This window comes from Neovison vison, chromosome 13, assembly GCF_020171115.1.
Source record: "Neovison vison isolate M4711 chromosome 13, ASM_NN_V1, whole genome shotgun sequence".
Taxonomy (NCBI): Eukaryota; Metazoa; Chordata; class Mammalia; order Carnivora; family Mustelidae; genus Neogale; species Neogale vison.
In genome coordinates, this window is record NC_058103.1 from 117,420,018 (window position 1) to 117,447,436 (window position 27,419).

A 27,419-nucleotide genomic window follows, 5' to 3' on the forward strand; every position below is an offset into this window, starting at 1 on the left:
CTGGGGCCCCAAGATCATGACCTGAGCTGAAGGCAGAGGCTTAAACCACTGAGCCACCCAGGCACCCCTGCTCAATAAAATCTTAAAAAATAAAAATGAAAAAATAAAATCCAAAGTTCCTCCCAAACATTGCTCTAAAATGTCTACCGCCTTTAGAAAAGATGTGTTGTGTTATGCACACATGCTTTGTCTATAAAAGATCCCCCCAAAATTCTTTTTTTTTTTTTTAAGATTTTATTTATTTATTTGACAGAGATTACAAGTGGGCAGAGATGCAGGCAGAGAGAGAGGAGGAAGCAGGCTTCCTGCGGAGCAGAGAGCCTGATGCTGCTATTGGGCTTGATCCCAAAACCCTGGAATCACGACCTGAGCTGAAGGCAGAGGCTTTAACCTACTGAGCTACCCAGGCACCCCTCCCCCAAAGATTCTTACTGCGTTTTTTCTAAAAGGCAAATGGATACAGGCTAAATGAGGTCACACAGCTAACCAATGTCTAGGGGGAATGTTTTCTTCTTGTTTACTCATAGGCTAAATCTATCACCACTAGAATGACTGAAGATGTGCTCTGCAAGGAAGGTGAAAAAATCCTATCCCATGTAGATTGCATTCCCCCATTACCCAAAATACTTCCCTACTGCTGTTCTTAGCCGTTTTGTTTTTTTTTTTCTTTTTAAACAAGAACATGAGCTGTCTCTTTCCACATACAATTTTCTCATCTGACACCTTATGCACCACTCCTAAATCATGGGTTAATCAGCCGCTATTCTTTGTGTTTGTTTGTTTGTTTGTTTTTTAAAGATTTTATTTATTTAATTGACAGGGAGAGAGATCACAAGTAGGTAGAGAGGCAGGCAGAGAGAGAGAGGGGAAGCAGGCTCCCTGCTGAGCAGAGAGCCCGATGCGGGACTCGATCCCAGGACCCTGAGATCATGACCTGAGCCGAAGGCAGAGGCTTTAACCCACTGAGCCACCCAGGCGCCCCTGTGTTTGTTTGTTTTTAAAGATTTTATTTATTTATTTGACAGAGAGAGAGAGACAGAGACAGCAGCAAGAGATGGAATACAAGCAGGGGGAGTGGGAAAGGGAGAAACAGGCTTCCCGCTGAGGAGGGAGCCAGATGTGAGTCTCCATCCCAGGACCCCGGGATCATGACCTGATCCTAAGGCAGACGCTTAACAACTGAACCACTCACGTGCCCCAATCAGTCACTAGTCTACGTTACTTTTGTATCTGACACCTGTGTCTAGGGTTTACCTAACACTCTGATGACAATTATTTGCTTCCTTGCCCATTTCTCCCACCTAGACCACAAGCTCTCTGGGGGCAGGGACCATGTCTTGGTCCCTCCTCTTTCTTCAGGACCTAGTGTGATACACTGCACACAGTAGGTGGTGCTCAGTCAATGTTTGCTGAAAGAATGGATCCATCCTTTTCTAGCCAACAAGGTCCAATTTTTATCAAAGAATACTAAACTGACTTGATTATTTTGGATACTCTGTTGCTTATGAAAAAACTTTCAATGTAAGAGGGAGGTACCATCTGATTACGCTGCTTTCACTCTGACTTATCTGTGTTAACTCTAGTCCAGAGCAGAATGGATAAATTAAGTCCACAAATAGAACCTTGTCTGAACCAGTTTCAACTTCCTCCCCTACAAAAGCTTTTGTTATGTTGCCAGCGAGGAGCAGAACTGACAGACTGGAGTTCCATCTTTTATTTCCCCAGTTTGACTGCGGAGAAAACCTGCAGGGCAAAAGCAGAGGGAGAGGCTTGAAGGGCCCTGCCAGCCTGCTGGAAGGAAGCTCGCTACAAATGCTAGTGGTCTGTGCCAAGTCTTAGCCAGAAGAGCTCTCTGGCTTTAAATTTTGTCTCTTCTGGTTTCATACCATCTCTGAGGATGAGGAGAATGCCTCTGGGCTGGGCCCCCATGGTGAGGCCTATCCCCCAGTTTTGCAGGCTGCCTCTGGCCACTGTTCTGCCTCCTCAACACAGACATAAAAATTCACTTTTCTCAAAACAATCACTATCACTGGGAATGGATGTGAGAAACAAATGCACACATCCTAGATTAGGGGCTCTGTCTCTGCCCTCAGATATTTGCTGCCTGAGGCCACTCTAGATTCATCTTCACTACTGCCAGCCTCCCAGCTCTGCCACGTCCCCCCCTCCTCATCTCTGCCGTGCAGTGGGTTGACCCGCTGTGGAGGGGCACAGAGCCAAAGCAACACCTAAGACCAAACCTCTCAGGACTTGGTGGGGAAACAAAAATTTTAGATTAATTTGGTTCTAAAGCTTTTGATCTTGCTTTTGCACAGCAAAGGAAACAATCGACAAAACCAAAAGACACTGACAGAATGGGAGAAGATATACGCAAATGACATCAGATAAAGGGGTAACATTCAAAATCAATAAAGAACTTATCAAACTCAACACCCAAAGAACAAATAATCCAATCAAGAAATGGGCAGAGGACATGAACAGACATTTCTGCCAAGACATCCAGATGGCCAACAGACTCGTGAAAAAGTGCTCCATATCACTTGGCATCAGAGAAATACAAATCAAAACCACAATGGATACCACCTCATGCCAGTCAGAACAGCTAAAATTAACAAGTCAGGAAATGACAGATGCTGGCGAGGATGTGGAGAAAGGGGAACCCTCCTACACTGTTGATGGGAATGCAAGCTGGTCTAGCCACTCTGGAAAACAGTTTGGAGTTTCCTCAAAAAGTTGAAAATAGAGCTTCCCTACGACCCAGCAATTGCACCCCTGGGTATTTACCCTAAAGATACAAATGTAGTGATCTGAAGGGGCATGTGCACCCAAATGTTTATAGCAGCAATGTCCACAATAATCCAACTATGGAAAGAACCTAGATGTCCATCAACAGATGAATGGATAAAGAAGATGTGGTGTATATATACAATGGAACAGCCATCAAAACCCCCGAAATCTTGCCATTTGTAAAGACGTGGGTGGAACTAGAGGGTATTATGCTGAGCAAAATAAGTCAGTCAGAGAAAGACAATTATCATATGATCTGATATGAGGAATTAGAGAGGCAGGGTGGAGGTTGTGGGGGGTAGGGAAGGAAAAAATGAAACAAGGTGGGATTGGGAAGGAGACAAACCATAAGAGACTCTTAATCTCACAAAACAAACTGAGGGTTGCTGGGGGAAGTGGTAGGGAGAGGGTGGTTGGGTTATGGACATTGGGGAGGGTATGTGCTGTGGTGAGTGCTGTGAAATGTGTAAGCCTGAGGATTCACAGACTTGTACCCCTGGGGCAAATAATACATTATATATTAATAAAAATAATTAATTAAAAAAAGAAAAAAACTAATTTGGTTCTAGGGGTGCCTGGGTGGCATAGTCGGTTAAGCGTCAGACTCTTGATTTCGGCTCAGGTTTTGATCTCAAGGTCGTGATATTTAGCCCTGCAACGGGTCCGTGCTCAGTGCAGGGTCTGCTTAAAACACTTTCTCCCTCTCCCTCTGCCCCTCCCCCCAGATGCATATGCATTCTCTAAAATAAATAAATAAAATCTTAAAAAAAAATAAACTTGGGTGTAATCACAGAATCCTAAGACAGGGCAGAACTCAGAAATCAGTGCATCTTACCAAAACAAGCAGTCATACTCTTGCCAAGATCTCAGGGCTTTTGTCTACTTTTCCTGCCCTACATATCACAATGCATAAGACAAATGACCACATCTGCTTAAAAATATGTATTGTGAGGGCACCTGGGTGGCTCAGTGGGTTGGGCCGCTGCCTTCGGCTCGGGTCGTGATCTCAGGGTCCTGGGATCGAGTCCCGCGTCGGGCTCTCTGCTTAGCGGGGAGCCTGCTTCCCTCTCTCTCTCTCTGCCTGCCTCTCTGTCTACTTGTAATCTCTCTCTGTCAAATAAATAAATAAAATCTTTAAAATATATATATATGTATTGTGAGGTTTTTGCTCACTTCCTTACTAGAGAGGAAATCTGTAGCTATGAAGATCATTTCTTTCCCTCCTCCAGTGTTATGAGAAGTTTTTAAGTTGTCCTTTTAAGCACATTCAGAGAACTAAATATAGTTCTTGTTCTTAGAACTTGCAGCATATCCAACCATCCGTTAGCTGCCTACCACACACTTCCACTCAGCCTCCTCTCCAGGGCCACTCCAGTGACCTCTCCAGGGTTACTCCTCTGTGCAGTAAAGAAAAGGGACTATCCCTTAAACTGCCTTCTCATTCCAGCTCACCATTTCATTCACCCAGCTGACATTTTAATCCAGGCCAGGCACTGGGGAGCTAAAGATGAGTAAGACCAGGTTTTTGAACCTGAAAGATTTTGCAATCTAGGGGTGCCTGGGTGGCTCAGTAGGTTAAGTGTCTGCCTTTGGCTCAGGTCATGTTCCTGGGTCTTGGGATAGAGCTCCAAGTTGAGCTCTCTGCTCAGAGGGGAGCGTGTTTCTCCCTTTCCCTCTGCCTGCTGCTCAGCCTTCTTGTGCACGCACACTCTGTCTCTGTCAAATAAATAAATAAATAAAGGAGCTTGCAATCTAATAGAGGGAGTGTAAAGTAAGGAATTTAATGTTGCCAAAAAGAAGTTGCCCTTTGCCATCTTCGGCTCCTAGGAAATAACCTCCAAGTCTTTGAAATGTCCTGAGAAAGTTTCTGTGTCGGCCCCGGGGGGGTCTTTGGCCACACCAGATAGTCTAGCAGTGTAACAGGGGGAAAGGAGGACTTTTGATCATGTGTAATCAGTTATACCTCTGGAGAGGCTAGAGACTGAGGTCCACCAACTAGATCCAAATGAAAAGTCTTCAATAAAAACTTGGGACACCAAGGCTCAGGTGAAATGCTCTGGTTGACTGTACTCCCTGAGGACTGTCATACCCAGGTCCCAGAGACATAAATGCTTTCCATGATTCCACTGGGAGAAGATACCTGAAGATCCACATTTGGAACTTTCAGGACTTGGCCCTGTGCATTTCTGCCCTAGGCTAACTAATCTGTTTCCTATCACCGTGACAGACTCTATCCCTAAGTATAACAGCTTTCAGTGAGTTCTGTGAGTTCTTCTGGAGAATTATCAAACCGAAGTATGGTCTCGGGGACTATCCCTAAACTTGGGAGAGAGATATATGCAGTGGGATGGGGAGGGCACAAACATGAGAATGGCTAATTCTACCTGCAGAGGTAAAGTTTCAACCAGGTATCTGCTGAATGGAGTTTTCCAAAGATGTGTAGATATATTTACCAGATGAATGAAGTCCGAGTGAGGAGGGACATGGTAGGGTGGAAGGGTGTAACATGAAACACATGTGTTTGTATAAGAAACTGTAGAGCAGATCCCTGGAGAGGAGGCAGTAAAGGAAGGAAGGTAATTTATGAGGCTGGACAGATATACTAAGCCCAGGTCATGAAGAAACTTGCATGGCAGGCTGAGAAGCCTGTAGGCAATGGGAAATCTTGAAGCAATGCATTTTTAGAAAGGATCACTCTGCCAGTTTTGGCAGGAGTGGATAGGGTGGATGGGGAGGATCGGTGGCAGCAAACTAGGTAAGAAACTCTGGCAGTACTCCAGGATGAGAAAGACTTGAATTAAGGTCTTGGGTCATAGAGGAAATGGAGAAGAGAGAGGTGGAGTTTAAAGGATGTGGTGACTTGCTAGCTGTAAAAGGTAAGAAATGGACAGGAATCATCAGAATACCTATGTTCCTAGCTGGGGTGACTAAATGCTACTAACAATGACAAGGATCCCAGGAAGAGAGCACGACTGAGAGGGATTGTGGGGGAGAGAAATTGAGTTCAGTTTGGGACATGCCAAGATTGAGAGATGACTGGGAGATTGGCTGGTAAGGAGTTAGATATATAGATAGGGCTAGAGTTCATGGAAGGCATCAGCAAATACACAGTTGAAGTCAGAAAAGAGAAAGGCTGGGAAATGTCCCTTATATTTGGAAAAGAGGGGACCAGCAGTCCCTTGATGAGAGCACTCAAAAGTGGTAGGAACAGGGGCGCCTGGGTGGCTCAGTGGGTTAAGCCGCTGCCTTCGGCTCAGGTCATGATCTCAGGGTCCTGGGATCGAGCCCTGCATCGGGCTCTCTGCTCAGCGGGGAGCCTGCTTCCCCCTCTCTCTCTCTCTGCCTACCTCTCTGCCTACTTGTGATCTCTCTCTGTCTATCAAATAAATGAATAAAAATCTTTAAAAAAAAAAAGTGGTAGGAACAGAAGTCAGATTTCTGACATGAGTGTGAAGTGAACTAGTGAAAAAGCAGTGATTATAGACAAACTGTTATCAAACACAAGGGAATTAGGATGACACCAACTCTTTGATGCAGGCATTAGAACCCAGCTTGGCTTTCTGAGTCAACAGTAAAACAACTAAGACTGCTTACTTTGCAGCAACTGGTTGAAAAGCCTAGTCTTTTCCAGGTGCGTGTGTTCCAGTGGCACTTGAGATGACATAGGTGATCTCAACTAGTAGTCCTTAGCTAACTCATGCCAAGCTGGCCCTCTAGCCAAGGCAAGTGGGGTAGGCCACAAGTGATGTTATCAGCTAGGATCCTTTAGTTGCAAGCCCAGAAATCAGTTCTGGCTAATTTAAGCAAAATAGAATTTACTGGGTGTTCATTGGTTTAACGGCAAGAACAAGCAACACTCTCTACCCTTCCAAAGGCAAAATAAATGAATTCCAGCAGATTCACTTCTTTGTTCCTCTGCTCAGGATTACAGATTCTTGGTGAGGAGTGTGTGACTGGTCCATCTTGAGTCATGAGCCTGATGTTTGGATGAAGGAGGGCAGTTGGCAGTTCCACCAGATGACAGCTCCACTAGACCACACATACTGCATGGGGAAGAGATCATTCCACAAAAAAGAAACTGGTCACTATTCGGAAGGGTGGCCAGAAAGCTAATACCGAATCACAACAATTTATTGATGTAGCCATCTTTGAAAGAGGTGGCAGGAGGTGGTTTTACAATTCATAAGAAATACGACCAGAAGACACGCCATTCAGTGATTGATCATACTGGCTCCTCTGAAGGGGCACTCCTCTGAAATACATTCTTCAAGCTATCGTTGAACAATATCAAGCTATGCTTGGCAATAAGTTTGCCTGGTATGTTCTGTGGCTCCTGTATCTCTCTCCCAAGATTGTCCTTTTGTGAAAGTAGTCTCTTCAGACTGGCTTATTTCTGAGCAGAGCCCAGCCAAGTCTCTACTGATACTAGCTAGCATGCCCAACTCCTGAAATGATGCAGGTGGCTTGCTGAGAGCACAGACCAGTGCATTCTTCTTCGGGAGATCATGCAGCATCTAGGCAGCTGACAGCATGCTTCTTGGCAACAGGAATACAATGCTCCCGTTGCAGAACTGACCGGAATTCAGAAAAGAGCGTATTGGTGTAGGCATGCCTCAATCTGCAGCCAGCAGGATCATTATGGGAGTGGGAAGGGTTGTCTTCCTTCTTTGATTTTTATAGAATCAGCTCAAGCAGCTCTGTAAGAGCCCAGCATTGAGGCTAGCTCCACTGGTGTGCTGCATTTGTGTCATCGGGCTCCACTTAACCACAACTTCTGCCCAGATCTGTTCCCAGAATTAACACAAAGGAACCAACTGCCAGTCAAACAAAGATCTGACCTGCATGCCTCCAATATTTTGTCCACAGGACACCAGCTAGTATTGCTGGAGTGAAATAGCGAACTCTTTTTGTCCAATAAAAGAAATCCTAGAAAGGTGGAAAGCAGTGTGAACTGCAGATTGAGGTCACAGGAAATGGGACACATTTCCTGAACACAGAACAGAAACAAATTGGTTGGTTTTAGACGTTATCTTCCACACCACTGCTGCCAAAGAGCCCTAGTTTACAAATCTGAATGGATCTGGCCTGCTCAAAGTTCTTCCATGGCATAAAATCCAAAACCTGATACCCAGGCCTACCTCTCTCTCTCCAGCCTCCTCCTGGGCAGCTCCCCAACCCTCATTTAAGTCTGAGCCATGCTGAACCTGTTTCAGGTCCCAGAGCGAGTCTGGCCTGCTCCAGAGGGAGCAGCTGCATACCCTCCAGCCTCAGTGAGAAACTCCTGCTCTCCTCCTGTTCTCCTTGTCCCTGGAGCACTTTCAATCCTGCCCTCAGCCTCAGTCTAATTCCAGTTTCCTCTAGGGTTGGAGCTCCTGCCCTCTGCTATCCTGCCCCAGGCTCTCTGCATCTTTCAGCCCTAAAGCAATCTTCTCACCTTCCTGCTGGTGGGTTCCTTTCCTCCACTGGATTGTTAATCCACAAGGGCAGAGTCTGAGTCCTATCTATCTCCACAACCCCCTTTATCTACATCACTGCTGGCCCAGCACAGGGCTTATCTTCTGGAAGGCTCAATGTTTGTTGAAGTTGTGAATGAACTCCATTTGCATTTTATCTCTGGCATTGTCTAAACCAAAGAAAATCACACTTCTCAGAAGAGGGAACATATTCAAATACCAAGAACTGCAGTTCCTGGTAAGACCTTTTAGAAAATGACGTCAGTAACAGCAGCAACTGGAAACTCAGCAGAATGCTTAAGTGCTAAAAACAGTGAAATGGGCCAAGACTTGAACAGTCATGGTTCAGGTACCTGGGGCAGGGCGGGGGAGGAGGGGGAGAGTCAAGGTTGGGGAGGGTCATGACCAGCTAAAGTTTAAGAACCACAAACAACTTCTTTCGTAAGAATTACCTATATTTACACTGTGAATATCTGGGATACACTTTTTACAGGAATTACTGCTCAAATCCAAAGACCACCCAATCTGGGAACCTCATTCAACGGTCTGAGCCAGCATTTCTTTTCTGATAGGAGGTAAGCTGTATCCAGCTGGAGTGGCTTTGGAAAGTCCACTCTAAAGTGAAATAACCTGATGTTGTCACTATCTTCCTCCCCAGCTTTCTTTTTGGGACGAAGCACCATCCTGTGATTCCACAAGGAGCCACGCTGTTTAGTTCTCCATGAGGCTCTCAGTGGGGTCCAGGCTACGGGAAGGACTCTTCGGCCTGGGGGTGGACAGGTGTTCCAACTCATAGCGCCCGTTCTCGGATGCCTTGTGTGCAACATTCTCCTTCATGCCTTCCTGGCTTCTTTTATGCTCAATAATCTGCTGGAGCTGGAGCCTGGCGTATTCCGGCTTGGTGGTCAGCGGGCCGGCTGGCATGGCTACGCCAAGAACATCTGACACCATGTAGGGGCGCAGCCAGCCCACCAGAGGAGTGCTTCCAGGGCTATAGTGGGTCTGCTTGTGGTAGAAGAGGAGTCCATCTACCTACAAAAAGGGGAAGCGAGTGACCAAAATGACTTCTGGGCCCCCCTGTTTCCAGAAGAGCCTAGGCACACAGGGGCAGCTCTAGCGGGCCAACTCCCTTTTCTGGATCACTGCCAGAGGGAGAAGAATCCTTGTTTCTCACAGGTGCACAATTTCTCTAGATGAAGAAATGGCCTAGTAAATTAAATTTTAGAAAATTAAAAACATACATAGCACCTTCTTGTTTACAGGCTGCTTGCTACCCGCTACTTTATCCTCCTGCCCACCATCGAGGGTGTTTAAGAAAACAGGCTAGGGCTAGTTCTGGGGTCCTCCCTAAAAACACAGTATGGGGGGGCTCAGGTGGCAGAGTCGGTTGAGTGCCTGACTCTTGGTTTCAGCTTAGGTGGTGATCTCAGAGTCATGAGATTGCGCCCCGCATGGGGCTCCCCACTCAGTATGGTGTCAGCATGAGATTCTCTCTTCCTTTCCCTCCCTTCCCACTTGGGCTCTCAATCTCTCTAAAATAAATAAATCTTAAAAAGAAAACAAAACAGGAGCACCTGGGTGACTCGGTTAAGCATCTGCCTTCGGCTCAGGTCACAGTCCCAGGGTCCTGGGATGGAGCCTTATATGGGGCTCCCTACTTGATGTGAAGTCTGCTTCTCCCTCTCCCTCTGCCCCTTCCCTGGCTTGTGCTCTCTTTCTCTCTCTTGCTCACTTTCTTTCTCAAGTAAACAAATAAAAATCCTTAAAAAAAAATTTAAAAAAATTAAAAAAATAAGTAAAACTAAATAAAAATAAAAACACAGTATGAAGCTGAAATTCAACTTGAGCCCGGGTCTTCTGTCCCCAGATTCCATGCATTTTTCACCACTCAGATGTCTCTGTAATGGAGAATGTATTCCACACAGGGAACAAAGCAGGGGAACTGGACAGGCCCCTCCAAGACGCTGGACTGCTGAGCACAGGGGAAACAGGCTGTCAGGAAGCTCTGTTCCCCATGCCATTGTTGGTTGCCACACCTCCCCCTAAATTGTCTGCGAGCTATGTTCTGGGAAACTCAGTTTTTCTCAACGGGAAGACCTCCTACAGTCCCACATTTTCTTTTCCATGATTCAGTGACTCATCTCTAAAAAGCATTTATTGTCACTGGGGCATACGGATTATAAATAAAGATGGTGTTCTTACCACCTTCTTAATTGACTCCCAGAAATGAAGGCAACTTGGCCTTTGTTTGCCATTTCCTCATTTGGGAAGCTCTGATCCTTTTTTTTTTTTTTTTTCTTCTTTTTTTAAGATTTTATTTATTTGGGGCGCCTGGGTGGCTCAGTTGGTTAAGCGACTGCCTTCAGCTCAGGTCATGATCCCGGAGTCCTGGGATCCGGTCTCACATCAGGCTCCCTGCTCAGCGGGGAGCCTGCTTCTCCCTCTCCCACTCCCCTCTCATGCTCTCTCTCTCTCACTCTCACTCTCTCTCTCAAGTAAATAAATAAAATCTTTAAAAAAAAAAAAGATTTTATTTATTTGTTTGACAGAGAGAGAGATTAGAAGGAGGCAGAGAGGCAGGCAGAGGGAGAGAAGGAAGCACGTTCCCTTATGAGCAGAGAGCCCAATATGGGGCTCGATCCCAGGATCCTGAGACCATGACCTGAGCCTAAGGCATAGGATTAACCCACTGAGCCACCCAGGCGCCCTGGGAGCTGTGACCCTTTTAGCAAAATATTGGGTTCAAGCAAATTCTTTTTTTTTTTTTTTTAAGATTTTATTTATTTATTTGACAGAGAGAGAGAGAGATCACAAGTAGGCAGAGAGGTGTGTGTGTGGGGGGGGGGAAGCAGGCTCCTGGCTGAGCAGAGAGCTCAATGCGGGGCTTGATGCCAGGACTCTGAGATCATGACCTGAGCTGAAGGCAGAGGCTTAACCCACTGAGCCACCCAGGAGCTCCAAGTTCAAGCAAATTCTTGTGGGTGACTAGGCAGAATTTTAAAGGGTGTGAGGGGCAAAGAAAAGTTTTTGTGCTGAGCCTGGAGACCGTAACTGCAGGTTCTAAGGATGACAAAAGACTGCCCAGGACTGAGGAGATTCTAGGGATGTGAGACCAGTGCTAAACTGGGGAAGTTCTGGACAAACTGGACAGGCTGGTCACCCTGCTCTCAGCTACTGCTCAGCAAGCACCACCACCCCCAGGGACCATCTGTCTTGGGAGGGAGGATAAGAGTTCATCCCCCACCTTGGTCTGTCAGTCACAGAAGCCCCCAACTCTACCCACAGCTATGGCAGTCAAACAAGCGACCTGGCTCTCAGGTTCATAGCAGAAAAGAGGTACCCACGAAGGACCTAGGAATGGAAGGAAGCCTTGTCCCTACCTGTGCCCCCACCTTTCCATCTATACAATGAGGGGTGTAGATGAGCTGTCCTTCCAGGGCCCTTCCAGCTCTGGCATTCTGACTTATCTAGTCAGGCAGAGCTGAGGTTTTGAAGGGCAGTGGCACATCTTTCCCAGGAATCAGCTTCCAGCCCTTCTCTGATGCTCTGACACAGCAAAGTCAGAGGATATCCGAAGAGTCTACATGACCAAGCTTCCCTGAGTCCTGCAGTCTCATCAGAGCAGTAAGGACAAAGGTGGTTACCTCAAAAGGGAAATCCATAGACAGCACCTTACATAGGCTCTCCGGAGTACAAGGGAAATTCTTTAGTCCGACAAATTTAAACTAAAATAAATTAGAGCAAAGAATTAGTACATGTTACAAATAATATTGGTTCCAGCAAGTGAAACTGTATTAAAGAAGAAAAGTTCAGTCTCATCCTTCCCTACCCACCCCCACCCTCTGAATTACTGGGTTGTTAATTCTCAACCTTGCTTTAGCCACAAGAATCACCAAGGGAACTCTTAAAAATCACTCAAGTCCAGGCCCCACCCCAAGATTCTGACTGAATTGGCCTGGGATGAGTCCCAGGCATTTTTTCTTTCTTTGTTTTTTTTCTTTAAAGCTATCCAGTTGATTCTGACACACAACCAGGACTGAGAACCACTGTCCTGTGCTAGATTTAGGGACCATATGTTATTCTTAAAGCCATATGACAGTCCTAAGAAGGGCTAGTGCAGCTCCTTTCATATTAGCATGGATTTTTAGCCTGAACAAACAGTGTAACAAAGTGATTAGGACTAAAACTCTAAAGTCAGATTGGTTGGGTTTCACTCCCAACTTTGCATCATTTCATCTGTATATGTCTCTGCTTTCCCATCTATAAAATAGGATAATAAAAGTATCTCCCTCATAGGATCGTTGCACAGGTTTAGTGGAATAATACACGCAGAGCTCTTAGAACATTTCAGACACAGCTGCTCCCATGCTCCCCTTCCTCAATACATGTTCTTCCAGGACCTTCCTGGTAACATTACTGATGCTGACCTGTCCTGTAATTGGTTATCCAAATGCCTTTAAAAGTGTTGTAAGCAATCCAAGCAAATGCCAATCTACAGGGCTTTGCTAATAAAATGCCCTGAACGTAGCTGTCGCATATTTAATTGCTGAGTGGGTAGCAAAGACACAGGGGCTGGCATCCTGGGCTGTGGGACCTTGGGGAAGGCAGTCCCTCTCTGAGCTTACATCCTCATCTGTCAAATGAGGCAGCTGACTAGATGAGGTCACTCTCAGCTCAGATACAAGAACAGAAGTTCTCAAATGTGGTCTGTGGACTAGCAGCACCAGCAACACTCCCCAGAGTTAGAAATGCAAATCCTCAGGCTCACCCTGACCTACTGAATCAGAAACTCCAAAGGGGAGGCCCAGGCAACTATGTTTATCAGGCCTCCGGATACTGCTGACAATGCTACAGTTTGAGAACCACTATACTAGAGCTCTAAAGAGCATTATTAATAAAAGCAGTTACTAGCATTTTATATCAACTATCATTTTATATTTATTGAGTGACTACCATAAGCATCATGTTAGGAGAACATGCACACTTCATATCCCTTGGTTCTTAGAACAACCCTGTAAAGCGGGTGTTATTAACCCTATTACACAGATGGAGAAACTAAGGCCAAATGAGATTATCAACTTTAGCTAGTAATTGTTAAAGCCAAAACTGGTTCAGATGTGAAAGGCTGGTAAGCCCACATCCTTCCCATTGTGCCATGCTACCTCAACAACAAGATAATTTCATTCATAATGATTACATTTAGATAAGAGAACAATCCAAACCAACCCCCCCCCCCCAAAGAATCCTACAGTCCGGGCGCCTGGGTGGCTCAGTGGGTTAAGCCGCTGCCTTTGGCTCGGGTCATGATCTCAGGGTCCTGGGATCGAGTCCTGCATCGGGCTCTCTGCTCAGCGGGGAGCCTGCTTCCTCCTCTCTCTCTCTCTCTCTCTCTGCCTACTTGTGATCTCTCTCTGTCAAATAAATAAATAAAAATCTTAAAAATAAAATAAAAGAATCCTACAGTCCTAACACCAGGCCTTACAGGATTGAGCTTGGTTTTCTCTCCCAGTCCTTCTTCTGGTAGCTTTGAATGCATCCAGTAGAATCGGAAATCAGTCTGCCACAGAGAAGGGAAACAGAAAGATGAAATGCTGCTCATTTCAAACTATAACATGAACAAAACTCCCCATTCTAAATAGCCACCTAATTTTTAGAGACTTAAGCCCCTCTATCATTACCCTCATTATTCCTTCAAATACTGCCATAAGGTCAGGAATATGTTTATAAAACCTCAAGATTTTTTTTTGGAAAGATTTTATTTATTTATTTGACAGACAGAGATCACAAGTAGGTGGAGAGGCAGGCAGAGAGAGAGGAGGAAGCAGGCTCCCCATTGAGCAGAGAGCCCGATGTGGTGCTCGATCCCAGGACCCTGGGATAATGACCTGAGCCAAAGGCAGAGGCTTTAACCCACTGAACCACCCAGGCGCCCCTGAAGATTTTTTTCTTAAAACCCAGTAAGGTTTTTTTTAAAAGGATTTTTATTTTATTTATTTATTTAAAAAAATTTTTTTTAAAGATTTATTTGACAGAAAGTGAGATCACAAATAGGCAGAGAGACAAGCAGAGAGAGGGGGAAGCAGACTCCCTGCTGAGCAGAGAGTACGATGTGGGGCTTGATCCCAGGAGCCTGGGCTCATGACCAGAGCCAAAGGCAGAGGCTTTAACCCACTGAGCCACCCAGGCGCCCTGCCAGTAAGGTTTTTTAATAGTAGTCGAGCCAACATATATCACTGAAGGCCTACTAGGTGTCAGGCTCCATGCTAAGGACTTTATGCACATCATTATTAACCCTCAACCACACTCTGAGAGTTGGATTATGATTATCTCCATTCTACAGTTGAGGACTCTGAGGCCCACAGAGATTGTATCATTTCCCCACAGAAAATACAAGGCGACCCTGTACTCTAACTCCAAAGCACATTATGTTAACATCTGTTTTATTTTAATTCTTTTTTTTTTTAAAGATTTTATTTATTTATTTGACAGAGAGAAATCACAAGTAGTAGGAGAGGCAGGCAGGCAGAGAGAGAGAGGGAAGCAGGCTCCCTGCTGAGCAGAGAGCCCGATGCGGGACTCGATCCCAGGACCCTGAGATCATGACCTGAGCCGAAGGCAGCGGCTTAACCCACTGAGCCACCCAGGCGCCCTGTTTTATTTTAATTCTGAGGATTAGAAACTACTATGTAGGGCACCTGGGTGGCTCAGTGGGTTAAAGCCTCTGCCTTCGGCTCAGGTCATGATCCCAGGGTCCTGGGATCGAGCCCCACATCAGGCTCGATGGGGAGCCTGCTTCCTCCTCTCTCTCTGCCTGCCTCTCCACCTACTTGTGATCTCTATCTGTCAAATAAATAAATAAAATCTTTAAAAAAAAAAAAAAGAAACTACTATGTAGTTGTAACTTCTTATAAACTACTTTATTTTCTGAATTCCTGATATGTATCCTTCTGTAGCTATTAAGTGCCTTTTGTTTCTTGTACAGTATTTTGCTTTTAAAAATTGAAGAAAGTCTGGGGTGCCTGGGTGGCTGTCATTAAGTGTCTGCCTTCAGCTCAGGTCATGATCCTAGTGTCCTGGGATCGAGCCCTGCATCAGGCTCCCTGTTCTGCAGGAAGACTACTTCTCCCTCTCTCACTCCCCCTGCTTGTGTTCCCTTTCTCGCTGTGTCTCTCTCTGTTAAATAAATAAAAACTTCAAAAAAAATGTTTAAGAAGTCTATTCTATATATTATAGAAATACAGGTAATTTTATTTATTTTTAAGGATTTTATTTATTTGAGAGAGAGAGCGTGTACATGTGGTGTGCACAGAAGCAGGGGGCAGGGCAGAGGGAGAAGGAGGTTCCTTGCTGAGCAGGAAGCCTGACATGAGGCTCAATCCCTGGACCCCAGGATCATGACCTGAGCCTAAGGCAGACGCTTAGCCAGCTGAGCCACCCAGGCGCCCCGAAATAAAGGTAATTCTAGTAACCAAATTTACAGGTTGTGAATACATGTTATGAAATATCCTTCAGCAAAATTAAAGGAAAATATGTTCGACACTGATTTTATAAGATCTGAGTTTTAGGTGTGTCTTTGCTCTAGAGCAAGGTACTTACCATCTGTGGCTCTCAGCTTCCCATGCCTATATGTGAGGAATAACAACAGCACTCACCTTAGAGTGTCGTTATAAGGGCTTCAGTGATATAGTGCTCAAACGTGCTTGGCAATGCAAGTCTTAGCTATTATTGTTAGGACAAAGCATGTTTTCGAATTCTGTGGCACCACCAACTAGCCTCATACTTTTGGGAACCATGCTCTGGCTCATGGCTACAGAAAGCAGCAGCCTATGGTGACAACCTGCGATTCACACTTGGGCCTGCATCAGGATGGTCCTGAAGCTTGTTAAAATGTGAGCTGACCCCAGAGTCTCAGATTCATAAGGTCTGCCAATTTGCATTTCTAACCACAGTGAGAAGGACTGTGATAAACTAATTGACAGGGAGGACAAAAAAATCACCACTAGAAAACTGAGACAATGTTGCGGGAGTGTTGGAAACAGAAATGGAGCTAAGGAGTTGACCCAGCTTCACTCCAGGGTCTGCGACTGTCACTCATAGGAATCGCCAATCTCAGAAAAACCTTGGGGGAAGGTGAAACTTGAGGGGACAATATTGGGGGGGGTTCTCCTCACTTGGAAAATCTCCTTCCAAAGCTGGCCCCTCAGAGATTCGAGCCGTTGTGTCATACGAAGGAGGCCCTGCTGTTTTCAGGGTCAGGATGTAGTTGGCGAGACAGCAGAGCTGGCTGGAGACTCTCCGATGGTGACTTAATTCCACCTTCTCTTCCTTGCGCAGCCTGCCCAAGGTGGCATCCCTGTTGCCCACAGTCTTCCCTGCCAGCAATCCTCCTCTACTCTGGAGAGAGGGGAGGGGGCGGCTGCAACTTTTACAAAGTCCCAGCCTACCCCTCTGCTCCGTTTCACTCTTTCCTCCCCTCAAGATTGCTGTACTTCCCTTAGTTCCTCCTACTTCTTCTTCTTTTTTTTAAAAACGAAGCTAATTTAAACACAAAGATACAAGGAACATTAGATAATGTTCTTGATATACCACATCCTGTGCACACACAGAAGCTGGTCACGTACCAAACCCACATGCGGAGTCACTTTCCTGGGAGGAGAGGAGAAAACAGGGGAAGACGCGCGGAGAGGACCCGTCCTTACCTGGCAATCATAAAAAGGGTGTCCCCGCCAGCACATCACATCCAGAACATAGTAGGTCTGGTTCACCTCACTGTAAATGCAGTCCAGAATGGTGTAGTCTGGGGACACAGAGCAGAAAGTGAGTACCGGGTGCCCGTTCCAATCAGACTTCATTAGGGAGAAAGGTGGTTTTTTTTTAAAAGATTTTATTTATTTATTTGACAGAGACACAGCGAGAGAGGGAATCCAAGCAGGGGGAGTGGGAGAGGGAGAAGCAGGTCTCCCACGAAGCAGGGAGCCTGATGCAGGTCCTGATCCTGGAACTTTGGGATCATGACCTAAGCCAAAGGCAGATGCTCAATGACTAAGCCACCCACGCACCCCAGGGAGAAAGTTCTTCATGGCCCTTTCTTGCTCCTGGTGCTGCTGAAGGGTGATGTGAGCAGGACAGCATGAAAGAGATCAAGGCGACCCTTAAGCCAGGTAGGAATTCTAAACTTTTAGATAAACTGGGACATTTACTCATCTTAGGAAAGCTCCGAGTAGGAATTCTAAACTTTTAGATAAACTGGGACATTTACTCATCTTAGGAAAGCTCCGATCCAAAAGCAAGCAATCTTCCATTTTAATTTACATGCACTTTTGAGTTCCTATCATAGGTGGTGTGTTCTGTGGGTAAAATTAACTCTAAGTAGTCTCTGCCTTTAAGGAACTTACAATCTAGGTAAAGAGATAAGATGATCACAGAGAAAAAGAACCAAGAGTGGAACTGTACCACACAAACTAAGAGCAACAGGAATTCCAGAAGAGGGAGACTAAAGAAGCAGGAAACGCTTCACGGAAGAGAAAGCATGGAAGAGATGTAGTTTTCCGGGATCAGAGGACTAAAACAACAGGGCAGAAAGGAGGTGGGAGGGCATTTCAGGCCAGAATAATGACTTGACATGAGGAAAGGCCTCCAGGTTTGAAATGAACTGGCCACAGGGGGGGAACAAGCAGGCAAGTGAGCTGACCAGAGCTAGGAGTGGGTGTAAGGAGTAGGAGAAAGACATGAGGATGGGTGAGCCAAAGGGCACATGTGAGACCCTCTAGAAGCTAACAGGAAAGGCTAGGCTGGGTAACAAGCACATGAAGAACCACCCAGGGAGCCTGAGCCGGCAGGGAAGAGAACAGCGTTTCAGGTCCAGCTCTGCCACTTCGATGAATGACTGCCTGCAAGTGATTTAACCTCCATGAACTTAGTCTCCTCAGCAGAGTCTAGGTTGGAGAGGCTATGGTTAGAACAATGATAAAGGAGGATAGGGAATTTGGCAGGAAGCCCCAGAAGCAGCTCTCCGTAATTTACACTCGGCATTCCAAGGGACCTCCCCCACCCAAAACTGCATGTGTCACTTGTAATGGGTGTCCATGGGGAAGGTGTGTCGACTTTAATTCAGGGGTTTGTTGCCCAGCAGTCCTCACAGGACTGCATCTGTTCTGTAACTGAGGAGGCTTGACCTTGAAGATGGCCTGAATTCAGTGGATTCAACTTCCTTGAACTTGAAGGAGATGGCCTAAATCGAGAGCTACAGTTTCAAAGGTATACTTTCAAAGTGAGTCTTTAAAGCAAGTAACCAAGGACCTTCCACTGTCTTTTACTAATTACAAAACTTAATAAATAGGGCACCTGGCTGGCTCAGTTGGTAGAACTTGTGACTCTTGACCTTGGGGTCAGGAGTTTGAACCCTTGTTGAGTGTAGAGATTACTTTAAAATATATATTTCTAAACACACAAACAAACTGAATAAATAGATAATTTTATGTAGGTACCTTTTGCTGTTGTTGAGTTTCGTCTGTTGCCCCCTGGCAGAAGGGAAGAAAACCTGTTGACACAGTAACCACTCTTGGTGTAGGCACTGGTAGAACCCTGTGTGGAAAGTTACCATTCCCATTAGGCATCAAGGTCTCCTCACCCTCTGCTTCCAGTCTGCAGGGGTGTCAGGCCCAAAGACGGCTCTCAACTTAGCCCACCTGCAGGAAAGTGTTTCAACATCCATGCCAGACCCAGTGGCTGCAAGAGATAGGGAACTCAAAGCACAGGTGACCTTCTCAGGCCCCCTCCCTCCTTGGGAGCTTTGTACCCTCACTTTGCTGTTGGTCATTAAACCTTGCTTTGCTGCTCACTACTCTGTCTGGTCTACCTCTTCATTCTTCAAAGTGGTGTGACCAAGAACCACAGGCACCGACAGAGAAAAAAGTCCTAAAACATTTATGGGGGCTCATCCAGGATCTGCACCATTGTTAAGGACAACTAACAGATAAAGGTCATCAAACTCCGAAAGGTGGTTCAGATGGAGGCTCACATGGAGGTCAAATCAGACATCTACAGAGGACCTCTTGATAGATCGGGACAAGAGGAATCCTGACAGGCGCCCCATCCAACACCCTGACCAGCAGGAAGTAGCTTTGAACGGTCGCCACCCTTCTCCCCTAATAGCAGTTAGGGTTACCTCTTCAGAGGGGAGAATGATGAAGGACAGTTGGAAGGCAGACAAGTAGGGTCAAGGGGCCCCTGACCTCAGAGGAAACCACTCTTTTATTTGACAGACAGAGATCACAAGTAGGCAGAGAGGCAGGCAGAGAGAGAGGAAGCAGGCTCCCTGCTGAGCAGAAAGCTTGATGCGGGTCTTGATCCCAGGACTCTGGTATCATGACTTGAGCCGAAGGCAGAGGCTTTAACCCACTGAGCCACCCAGGCGCCCCAAGGAAACCACTCTTGAAAGGATCTTACACCATCCTGGAAGGAGACCTCCACCCTTTCCCATGTTTGGATGACCGGCACAGGGAGGGTTAATCAGATGAAAACAGCCCCCTAAGAAGCTTATAAAAACCCTTGGACTTAGAAACCACAGTGGCAACCCTTTCTGGCCCCCTCCCTCCTTGGGAGCTTTGTGCTCTCACTTTGCTATCGCTCAATAAACCTTGCTTTGATGCTCACCAAAAAAAAAAAAAAAAAAAAAGGAACACAAAGTGCAAAGAATCCCTCCCGCCACAGACCGGGCATGCTGGGAGAGGGAGGAGGCAGTGACTCACCCTGGAGGCCACAATCAGGGCTCTTTTTCCAACAGGGCACACGACCACAATCCATTCCTGCCCCAAATCCGAAGGGACGTCAATTAACCACTCAGACAGCATCAACTAGGAACACAAAAAAAAGGCATTAAAAATCATCAGTGGGGGGGCGCGTGGGTGGCTCAGTGGGTTAAGCCTCTGCTTTCAGCTCGGGTCATGATCTCAGGGTCTTGGGATCGAGCCCCGCATCGGGCTCTCTGCTTCTTCCCCTCTCTCTCTCTGCCTGCCTCTCTGACTGCTTAAGATCTCTGTCAAAAAAAAAAAAAAAAATCATCAGTGGGGGCGCCTGGGTGGCTCAGTGGGTTAAGCCTCTGCCTTCGGCTCAGGTCATGATCTCAGGGTCCTGGGATTGAGCTCTGCATTGGGCTCTATGCTCAGTGGGGAGCCTGCTCTCTCTGCCTACATGTGATCTCTGTTTGTCAAATAAATAAATAAAATCTTTAAAAAAAAATTATCAGCGGTGGGGTACCCAGCTGGCTCAGTCAGTAGAGCCTGTGACTCTTGATCTCCGGGTTGTGAATTTGAGCAACATGCTGGGTAGAGAGATTACTTAGAGAAATTAAACACTACGGGCGCCTGGGTGGCTCAGTGGGTTAATGCCTCTGCCTTTGGCTCTGGTCATGATCCTGGGGTCCTGGGATCAAGACCCATATTGGGCTCTCTGCTCAGCGGGGAGCCTGCTTCCCTTCCTCTCTCTCTGCCTGCCTCTCTGCCTACTTGTGATCTCTGTCTGTCAAATAAATAAAATCTTTAAAAAATTAAAAAAAAAAGAAAAATTAAACACTAAAGAAAAGAAAATCAACAGGGGTGTGCTGCTGCAATGTTTGCAATGACAAAGAATTCACATCCTATATGTGTAGTGAAAATACACACAAGGCTGACTGTAGACCTCTGCCCCACTTGCTCTTAGTTGACTTGTCTCAGCTGATGGGATAGAGGCCACTCACTGTGAGCTTCAACTTCTCCCCTTATCTTCATTTCCTGCATCCATACCCATTCTTTCTACGTTGCCTCCTGTGTCTGGGTGATGGGACCTTCTTCCTCCCCTTACTTTGTCTGTCTACCTGCCATTCTTATAACTATTCTGTTCCAGGCGCTACACCTCAGAGATGAATGAGGTCCCTGACCTTGAGATGCTCTTAATGTAGATCATCATTTCCGAAACTGGTGACCCCAAATACTGTAAAAAGAATGTTGGGAAATCTGCCTTAAGGAAGGGGGGGATGAAGAATGAAATCTTGCTATTTGCAATGACATGGATGGAGCTAGAGTGTATTATGCTAAGTGAAATAAGTCAGAGAAAGACAAATACCATATGATCTCACTCATATGTAGAATTTAAAAAAGAAAACAGAACATATGGGAAGGGGGAAAAGAAAAAAAGGAGAGAGGGAAACAAGCCAGAAGTGACTTTTTTTTTAAGATTTTATTTATTTGACAGAGAGAGACAGCCAGAGAGCGAACACAAGCAGGGGGAGTGGCAGAGGGAGAAGCAGGTCCCCTGCAGAGCAGGGAGCCAGATGCAGGGTTTAATTCCAGGACCCTGGGATCATGACCTGAGCTGAAGGCAGACACTTAGGACCTGAGCTGCCCAGGTGCCCCATCCATAATTGACGCTTAAAGACAAAGAACAAACTGAGGGATGACAGAGGGAGGTGGGTGGGGGGATGGGCTAGATGAGTGATGGGGATCAGGGAGGGCACCTGTGATGAGCACCGGGTGCTACATGGAAGCGACGAATCACTGAATTCTACTCCAGAAACCAAAATTGCACTGTGAGGTAACTAACAAAATTTAAATTAAAAAAAAGGGGGTGGTGGTGATGGTGTTGAAATGAATTTTGCGAAGATTAACTCATGGCTCACAATTCCTCCCATCTCCACAGAGACCAGCCATCACCGAATCGCCCCCACGGAATCTTTCATCTCTCCTTCCCCTTGGCGCACAAATTGCTCAAGTCCTAATCTTCAAAAACAAAACAAAAACGAAAACCTTTTGTCACTCTGTGTTTCTGTTAAACTATCCCACTTTGTCCTTCTTAAAATTACTTCATATTTCTAGATGCTGCCCTCCCCCACACCCTGACACCCTCAGTCCAGACCTGCTACCCGGAAGCCCTGCCAGAGGCCGTCAGTGACCTGCTTGCTGCCAAGTTGTCTCTCTTCCCTTCCCTCCCCCTTACCCACCCCCCTCCACTCCTCGTGTGACGCTGCCGGTCACCACCTCCTCATTCTCCTTGACACATGTTCCCTTGGCCATGTGAGCCAGTGCTATTCTTTTTTTTCCCTCCAAACACTCCTCCACACACTCCCCCAAAACACCCAGAGAATCTTCAGGAGGCTGTTTTAGGTTCCCCTTTTCTTTTCTCTTAGATGTTATCTGCTTGGGGCTGGTTGTATCTACTTCTGCATCCTCACCTGCCACTTCTGAAAGGACACCCCCAATTCTCCTTCTGTTCCTCTCTCTCTTTCTTTCTTTTCTTAAGTAAGCTCTACACCCAACATGGGGCACAAACTCACAACCCCGAGGTCAAGAGTTGCACGCTCCACTGACTGAGCCAGCCAGGTACCCCAATTCTCCCACTTTTTCATCTCCTGACTGCTTTCCTTTCCTCCAGACCTGTATTTCCAGCCGTCGACATGGTATCTCTTTCTCTGCTTGCTCTCTCTATACCTTAACTCTGAGTCCCCAAAACAGGATTCATGGCCTTCAGTCGCCCAAGTACTTTCCATCCCTGAAACTCCCCTCCTTCTCCTTCTGTACCCTGCAGCCCTGTTAATGGTAATACCATTCTCTGTTACCAAATCTCATTTTTTTTAAAAGATTTTATTTACTTATTTGTCAGAGAGAGAGCGCGCAAGAGCACGCACAAGCAGCGGGAACCACAGGCAGAGGGAGAAGAAGGCTCCCGGCTAGACAAGGAGCCAGGTGTAGGACTCAATCCCAGGACCATGGGATCATGACCTGAGCCGAAGACAGACACTTAACTGACTGAGCCACCTAGGCATTCCTCTGTTATCAAATCTTAAACTATACACAGTCAATGTGTCCTTAAAGAATGGTAGTGATACAACACCAAAAGCACAGGTGACAAAACAAAGGATAGATAAATAAGACTATATCAAAATTTAAAACTTTAGTGTTGCTGCTGATACTATCAAGAAAGTAAAAAGACAACCCACAGAATGGGAGAAAATATTGCAAATTATCTACCTGATAAGAGACTTGTATCTAGAATATATAAAGAACTCTTAACACTTAATAATAAAAGACAACCCAATTAAAAGATGGGCATAGGTATTTGGGGCGCCTGGGTGGCTCAGTGGGTTAAAGCCTCTGCCTTCTGCTCGGGTCACGATCTCAGGGTCCTGGGATTGAGCCCCACATCTGCTCAGCAAGGGGCCTGCTTCCCTTCCTCTCTCTCTGCCTGCCTCTCTGCCTACTTGTGATCTCTCTCTGTCAAGTAAATAAAATCTTAAAAAAAAAAAAAAAAAAGATGGGCATAGAGGGGCGCCTTGAGTGGCTCACTTGGTCATGCATCTGACTCTTGATTTTGGCTCAGGTTATGATCTCAGGGTCATGAGACTGAGCCCAGTAAGGAGTCTGTTTAAGATTCTCTCTCTCTCTCTTTCTCCCCTTCTGCCCCTACTCTCTCTCTCTTTCTCTTTCCCTGTCCCCCTCACTTAAAAAAACAAAAAAGGGCATAGACATTTCTCCAAAGAAGCTATACGAATGGTTAATAAGCACATGAAAAGATGCTCAATATCATTAGTCCATAAGGAAATGGAAATCAAAACCATGAGACACACAGGGCACCTGGGTGGCTCAGCTGTTGGGCATCTGCCTTTGGCTCAGGTCATGATCCCAGGGTCCTGGGTTTGAGCCCTGCTTCCGGCTCCCTGCTTCTCCCTCTCCCACTCCCCCTGCTTGTGTCCCCTCTCTCACTGTGTCTCTCTGTGTCAAATAAATAAATAAAATCTTGAAAAAACAAACCACGAGACACCACTTCATACCCTCCAGGATGGCTATACTCAAAGGAATGGGCAACAGGAAGCACTGGCAGAGTTGTGAGGTGCTGGAGCCCTGCTCCACTGTTGGCGGGGATGTAAAACACTCTAGTCACTCTGCAAAACAGTCCGGCAGCTCCTCAAAATGTTAAACATAGAATGACCATATGCCCTAGGAATTCCATTCCCAGGTATATACCCAAGAGAAATGAAAACATATCCATGCAAAAACTTGTTCGTGACTATCCACGGCAGCATTATTATTCACAACAGCCAGAAAGTGGGAGCAACTCAAATGCCACCACCTGATGGGTAGACCAGCCAAATGCGGGGGATCCGGACAACAGAACATTATCTGGGAATAAAAAGAAATGAAGTTCTCACGCACGTTCCAACACAGATGAACTTGAAAAACCTTATGCTAAATGAAAGAAACCAGACACAAAGAGCACATCTCATATGATTCTATTTATAGGAAATGTCCAGAAGAGGTGAATCCAGAGAGACAGAAAGTAGATGACTGAGTGCTAAGGGCTAGGGGAAAGGACGAATGGGAGTTGACTGCTGATGGGTATGAAGGTCCTTTTGGGGGTGATGAAATTGTTCTGGAATTAGAGAGTGGCAATGGTGGCACAGTTCCGTGACGACACCAAAAAACACTGAACTGTACCCTGTAAATGTGTGAATTATATGGTATGTTAATTTATCTCGACACGGCTGTTGAAAAAAATGGTAGCTAACATTTGTGGGGCATTTATTATGGGCTCTGGGCTCGGTATTTAGAGTATACTATTTGTTCCAATCCTTCTAACAATCCTGTGAAATAGTACTGTAACTATCCCCACTCTACAGAGAAGAAACCAAAACTTAGAGCCATTAAGTGAGTTGCTCAAGGTCAACAAAGAGCCTGACTTTGAGGTCAGGGGGCATGACTTTAAAGCTTAAACACTTAACCACTTCTCACACTGCCTCTTCTATCCGATCCACTGTTAAATTCTATCCATTCATCCTGGCGACACTTCTCACACTCATGACCTCATTTCCTTCACACCTTCACTGCCCTCAGCACCGGCAGCAGATGGTTTTAGCAAAGCTAAGCAATCTACTACAGCCTCTCTCTTCTAGGCCCTCCTATACACAAACATGCGTGTCATACGAAGTCCCAACTCTGTCCCTGGCTCAAAAATTTTCAGTGGTTCCCCATAATTTAAAACACAGTCTACACTCCCACAGATGTTTCTGCTGTATTCCTTCCCACAGCGCTGTGCTGCTCCATCCTCACTGGCCTGCACTGCTCTCCGCACACCGCATACTCCTCCCACCTCGGGGCTCTTGCTCAGCCTCTTCTTGCTGCCTGGAAGGCCCTGGCATGCTCTGCACCTCTGCCTGTCAATGTCTTACCTCCTCTTGGGGCGCCTGGGGGGCTCAGTGGGTTAAGTGGCTGTCTTTGGCTCAGGTTATGATCCCTGCCCCTGTGTTGGGCTTCCCTGCTCAGTGGGGAGTCTGCTTCTCCCTCTGCCTCTCCCTCTGCTCATGTATACACTCTCTCCCTCTCTCAAATAAATAAATAAAATCTTTAAAAAAGAAAAAAGCTGGGGCGCCTGGGTGGCTCAGTGGGTTAAGCCTCTGCCTTCGTTCAACTCAGGTCATGGTCTTGGGGTCCTGGGATTGAGCCCCGCATTGGGCTCTCTGCTCAGCAGGGAGCCTGCCTCCCCCACTCCCTCTGCCTGCCTCTCTACCTCTTTGTCATCTCTCTCTCTGTCAAATAAATAAATAAAATCTTTAAAAAAAAAAAAAAGGAAAAAGCTGCCTTCTCTTTCAATAACCTTTTCCTGATTTCACAACCTTGCTTCCTTCCTTGCTGTTAGCTAATCTAACTTTCTTACAGCAAAAACCATAATCTCCACTTATTCCAGTACAGGACCCTTGTCCATCTTCCCACAGTAGTCTAGCTTAATACAGAGCAGGGCCTTCAACAATGCTTGCTGAACAGAATGGAACTGTACTTTTTCATAGAAGATGTTACTGTGCTGTATCGGGGACACAGAAAGAAGATGGAAGCAGGTGTACCCAGAAACCATATTCTTTTTTTTTTTTTTTAAGATTTTATTTATTTATTTGGTAGGGGGTGGTGGAAGAGAACAAGCAGGGGGAGCGGCAGGCATAAGAAGAGGGAGAAGCAGGCTCCTTCCTGGGCAGAGAGCCAGATGCAGGGCTCCATCCCAGGAACCTGGGACCATAAGGTGAGCGGAAGGCAGACACTTAACTGACTGAGCCACCCAGGCACCCCTAGAAACCATATCCTAAGGTGGGACAGGATTCTGAGCTGACAAGATATAGATCTAGAGAGAAGAATATAATAGCAAGGTAGAGCCCCAACTCCACATGGACCCATCCCCTGCCTTCTGGAATACCTGGGTGCCATGGGGTACTGAACGGTCTCCATGCCTACTTCCCCTGTGGGAAACCACACTGGTTTCTTTCTGCAACCAACAGACCACTTAGTCAAGTTTGTTATTGTCATCTATTGTTTCATGGCCTCAACCTCATGTAGGCCAACTGGCAGGCCTGGCGTGGCTGGCCAGGTGCCCCAAATTCAAGGGCAGCTGTCCTCCCCACCTCCCACCATCTGAATGTGAAGATCCAAGACTGACATGTTAGTCTACTGCTCAGGAAAGACCCATAACCTAGGAGGTAGGGTGGGCACAGTGCTAGCCTGGGCAGGCCCGATCTAGAGCTGCCCTACAATGACCACTAAGAAATATTAAGTGCATGGACTCTGTTAGTGTAGCAATAGCCCAGTGGCTTTCTGCAGTGGCATTGGGTAAATGTTCTCAAACCAGCACCCCAGCCTCCCTCAGTGACAAGTGCCTTCCCCGACCCCATTACCACATGGCACCAGAAGCCATTTCTTCTCTTAGTCCATATACCTGATGCACATAACCAGCTTCTTTGCAGTCCCCCATTCCTTCTTCCTGTCTCCTCCTCTCTTTATGGCAACATGGGGCTGGACCTGGGCCTCATCTTCCCTGGACTACTCACTTGATTAGCGTAGCGTTTTGGTAACTTCTTGCCGGTGTCAATGTCCATCTCTTCGTCATCTTTCTTATCTTCCTCTTCCTCACTCTCCATCCCTGTCCAGTCATCTTCAGCCAGTCTTCTGGCATGATTCACGTAATCTAGCCGCTTGCTGGAGAAAAGAAGGCACAAGGACAGGCCTTTTATGTCTCCTTGGAAGACCCCCTACAATGTGACAATTTTAGTTTAACTCAAGGGCCTCAAGTTCAGGAGCAGCCTGGGGATTCTAGTGGAAGAGATGGTAGAATTTCCTTTGTAATGCTAAACTAGCCCCCTCTGAGTGCACTCAGCCTTCCTCTGAGTAT

General features: G+C 46.3%; 1 protein-coding gene across 9 annotated transcripts in view; it reads right to left on the reverse strand.

Annotated features, from left to right (window-relative positions):
• Window positions 1–8,677: 8,677 nt before the first annotated feature.
• Window positions 8,678–27,419, reverse strand: part of SNUPN (snurportin 1) — a 43,013-nt gene continuing 24,271 nt past the window's right edge. For 8 of the 9 annotated variants that reach the window (XM_044231084.1, XM_044231078.1, XM_044231077.1 and 5 more), the window contains 7 exons: window positions 27,079–27,226; window positions 19,991–20,095; window positions 18,728–18,824; window positions 16,940–17,037; window positions 13,723–13,797; window positions 11,885–11,965; window positions 8,678–9,272 (listed from right to left, as the gene is read on the reverse strand). In XM_044231084.1, coding sequence (XP_044087019.1) covers window positions 8,952–9,272; window positions 11,885–11,965; window positions 13,723–13,797; window positions 16,940–17,037; window positions 18,728–18,824; window positions 19,991–20,095; window positions 27,079–27,226 — 925 coding nt within the window. In that variant the 3' untranslated portion in view covers window positions 8,678–8,951. The remainder of the gene's footprint in view (window positions 9,273–11,884; window positions 11,966–13,722; window positions 13,798–16,939; window positions 17,038–18,727; window positions 18,825–19,990; window positions 20,096–27,078; window positions 27,227–27,419) is intronic. The other variant, XM_044231086.1, reaches the window with a different exon arrangement.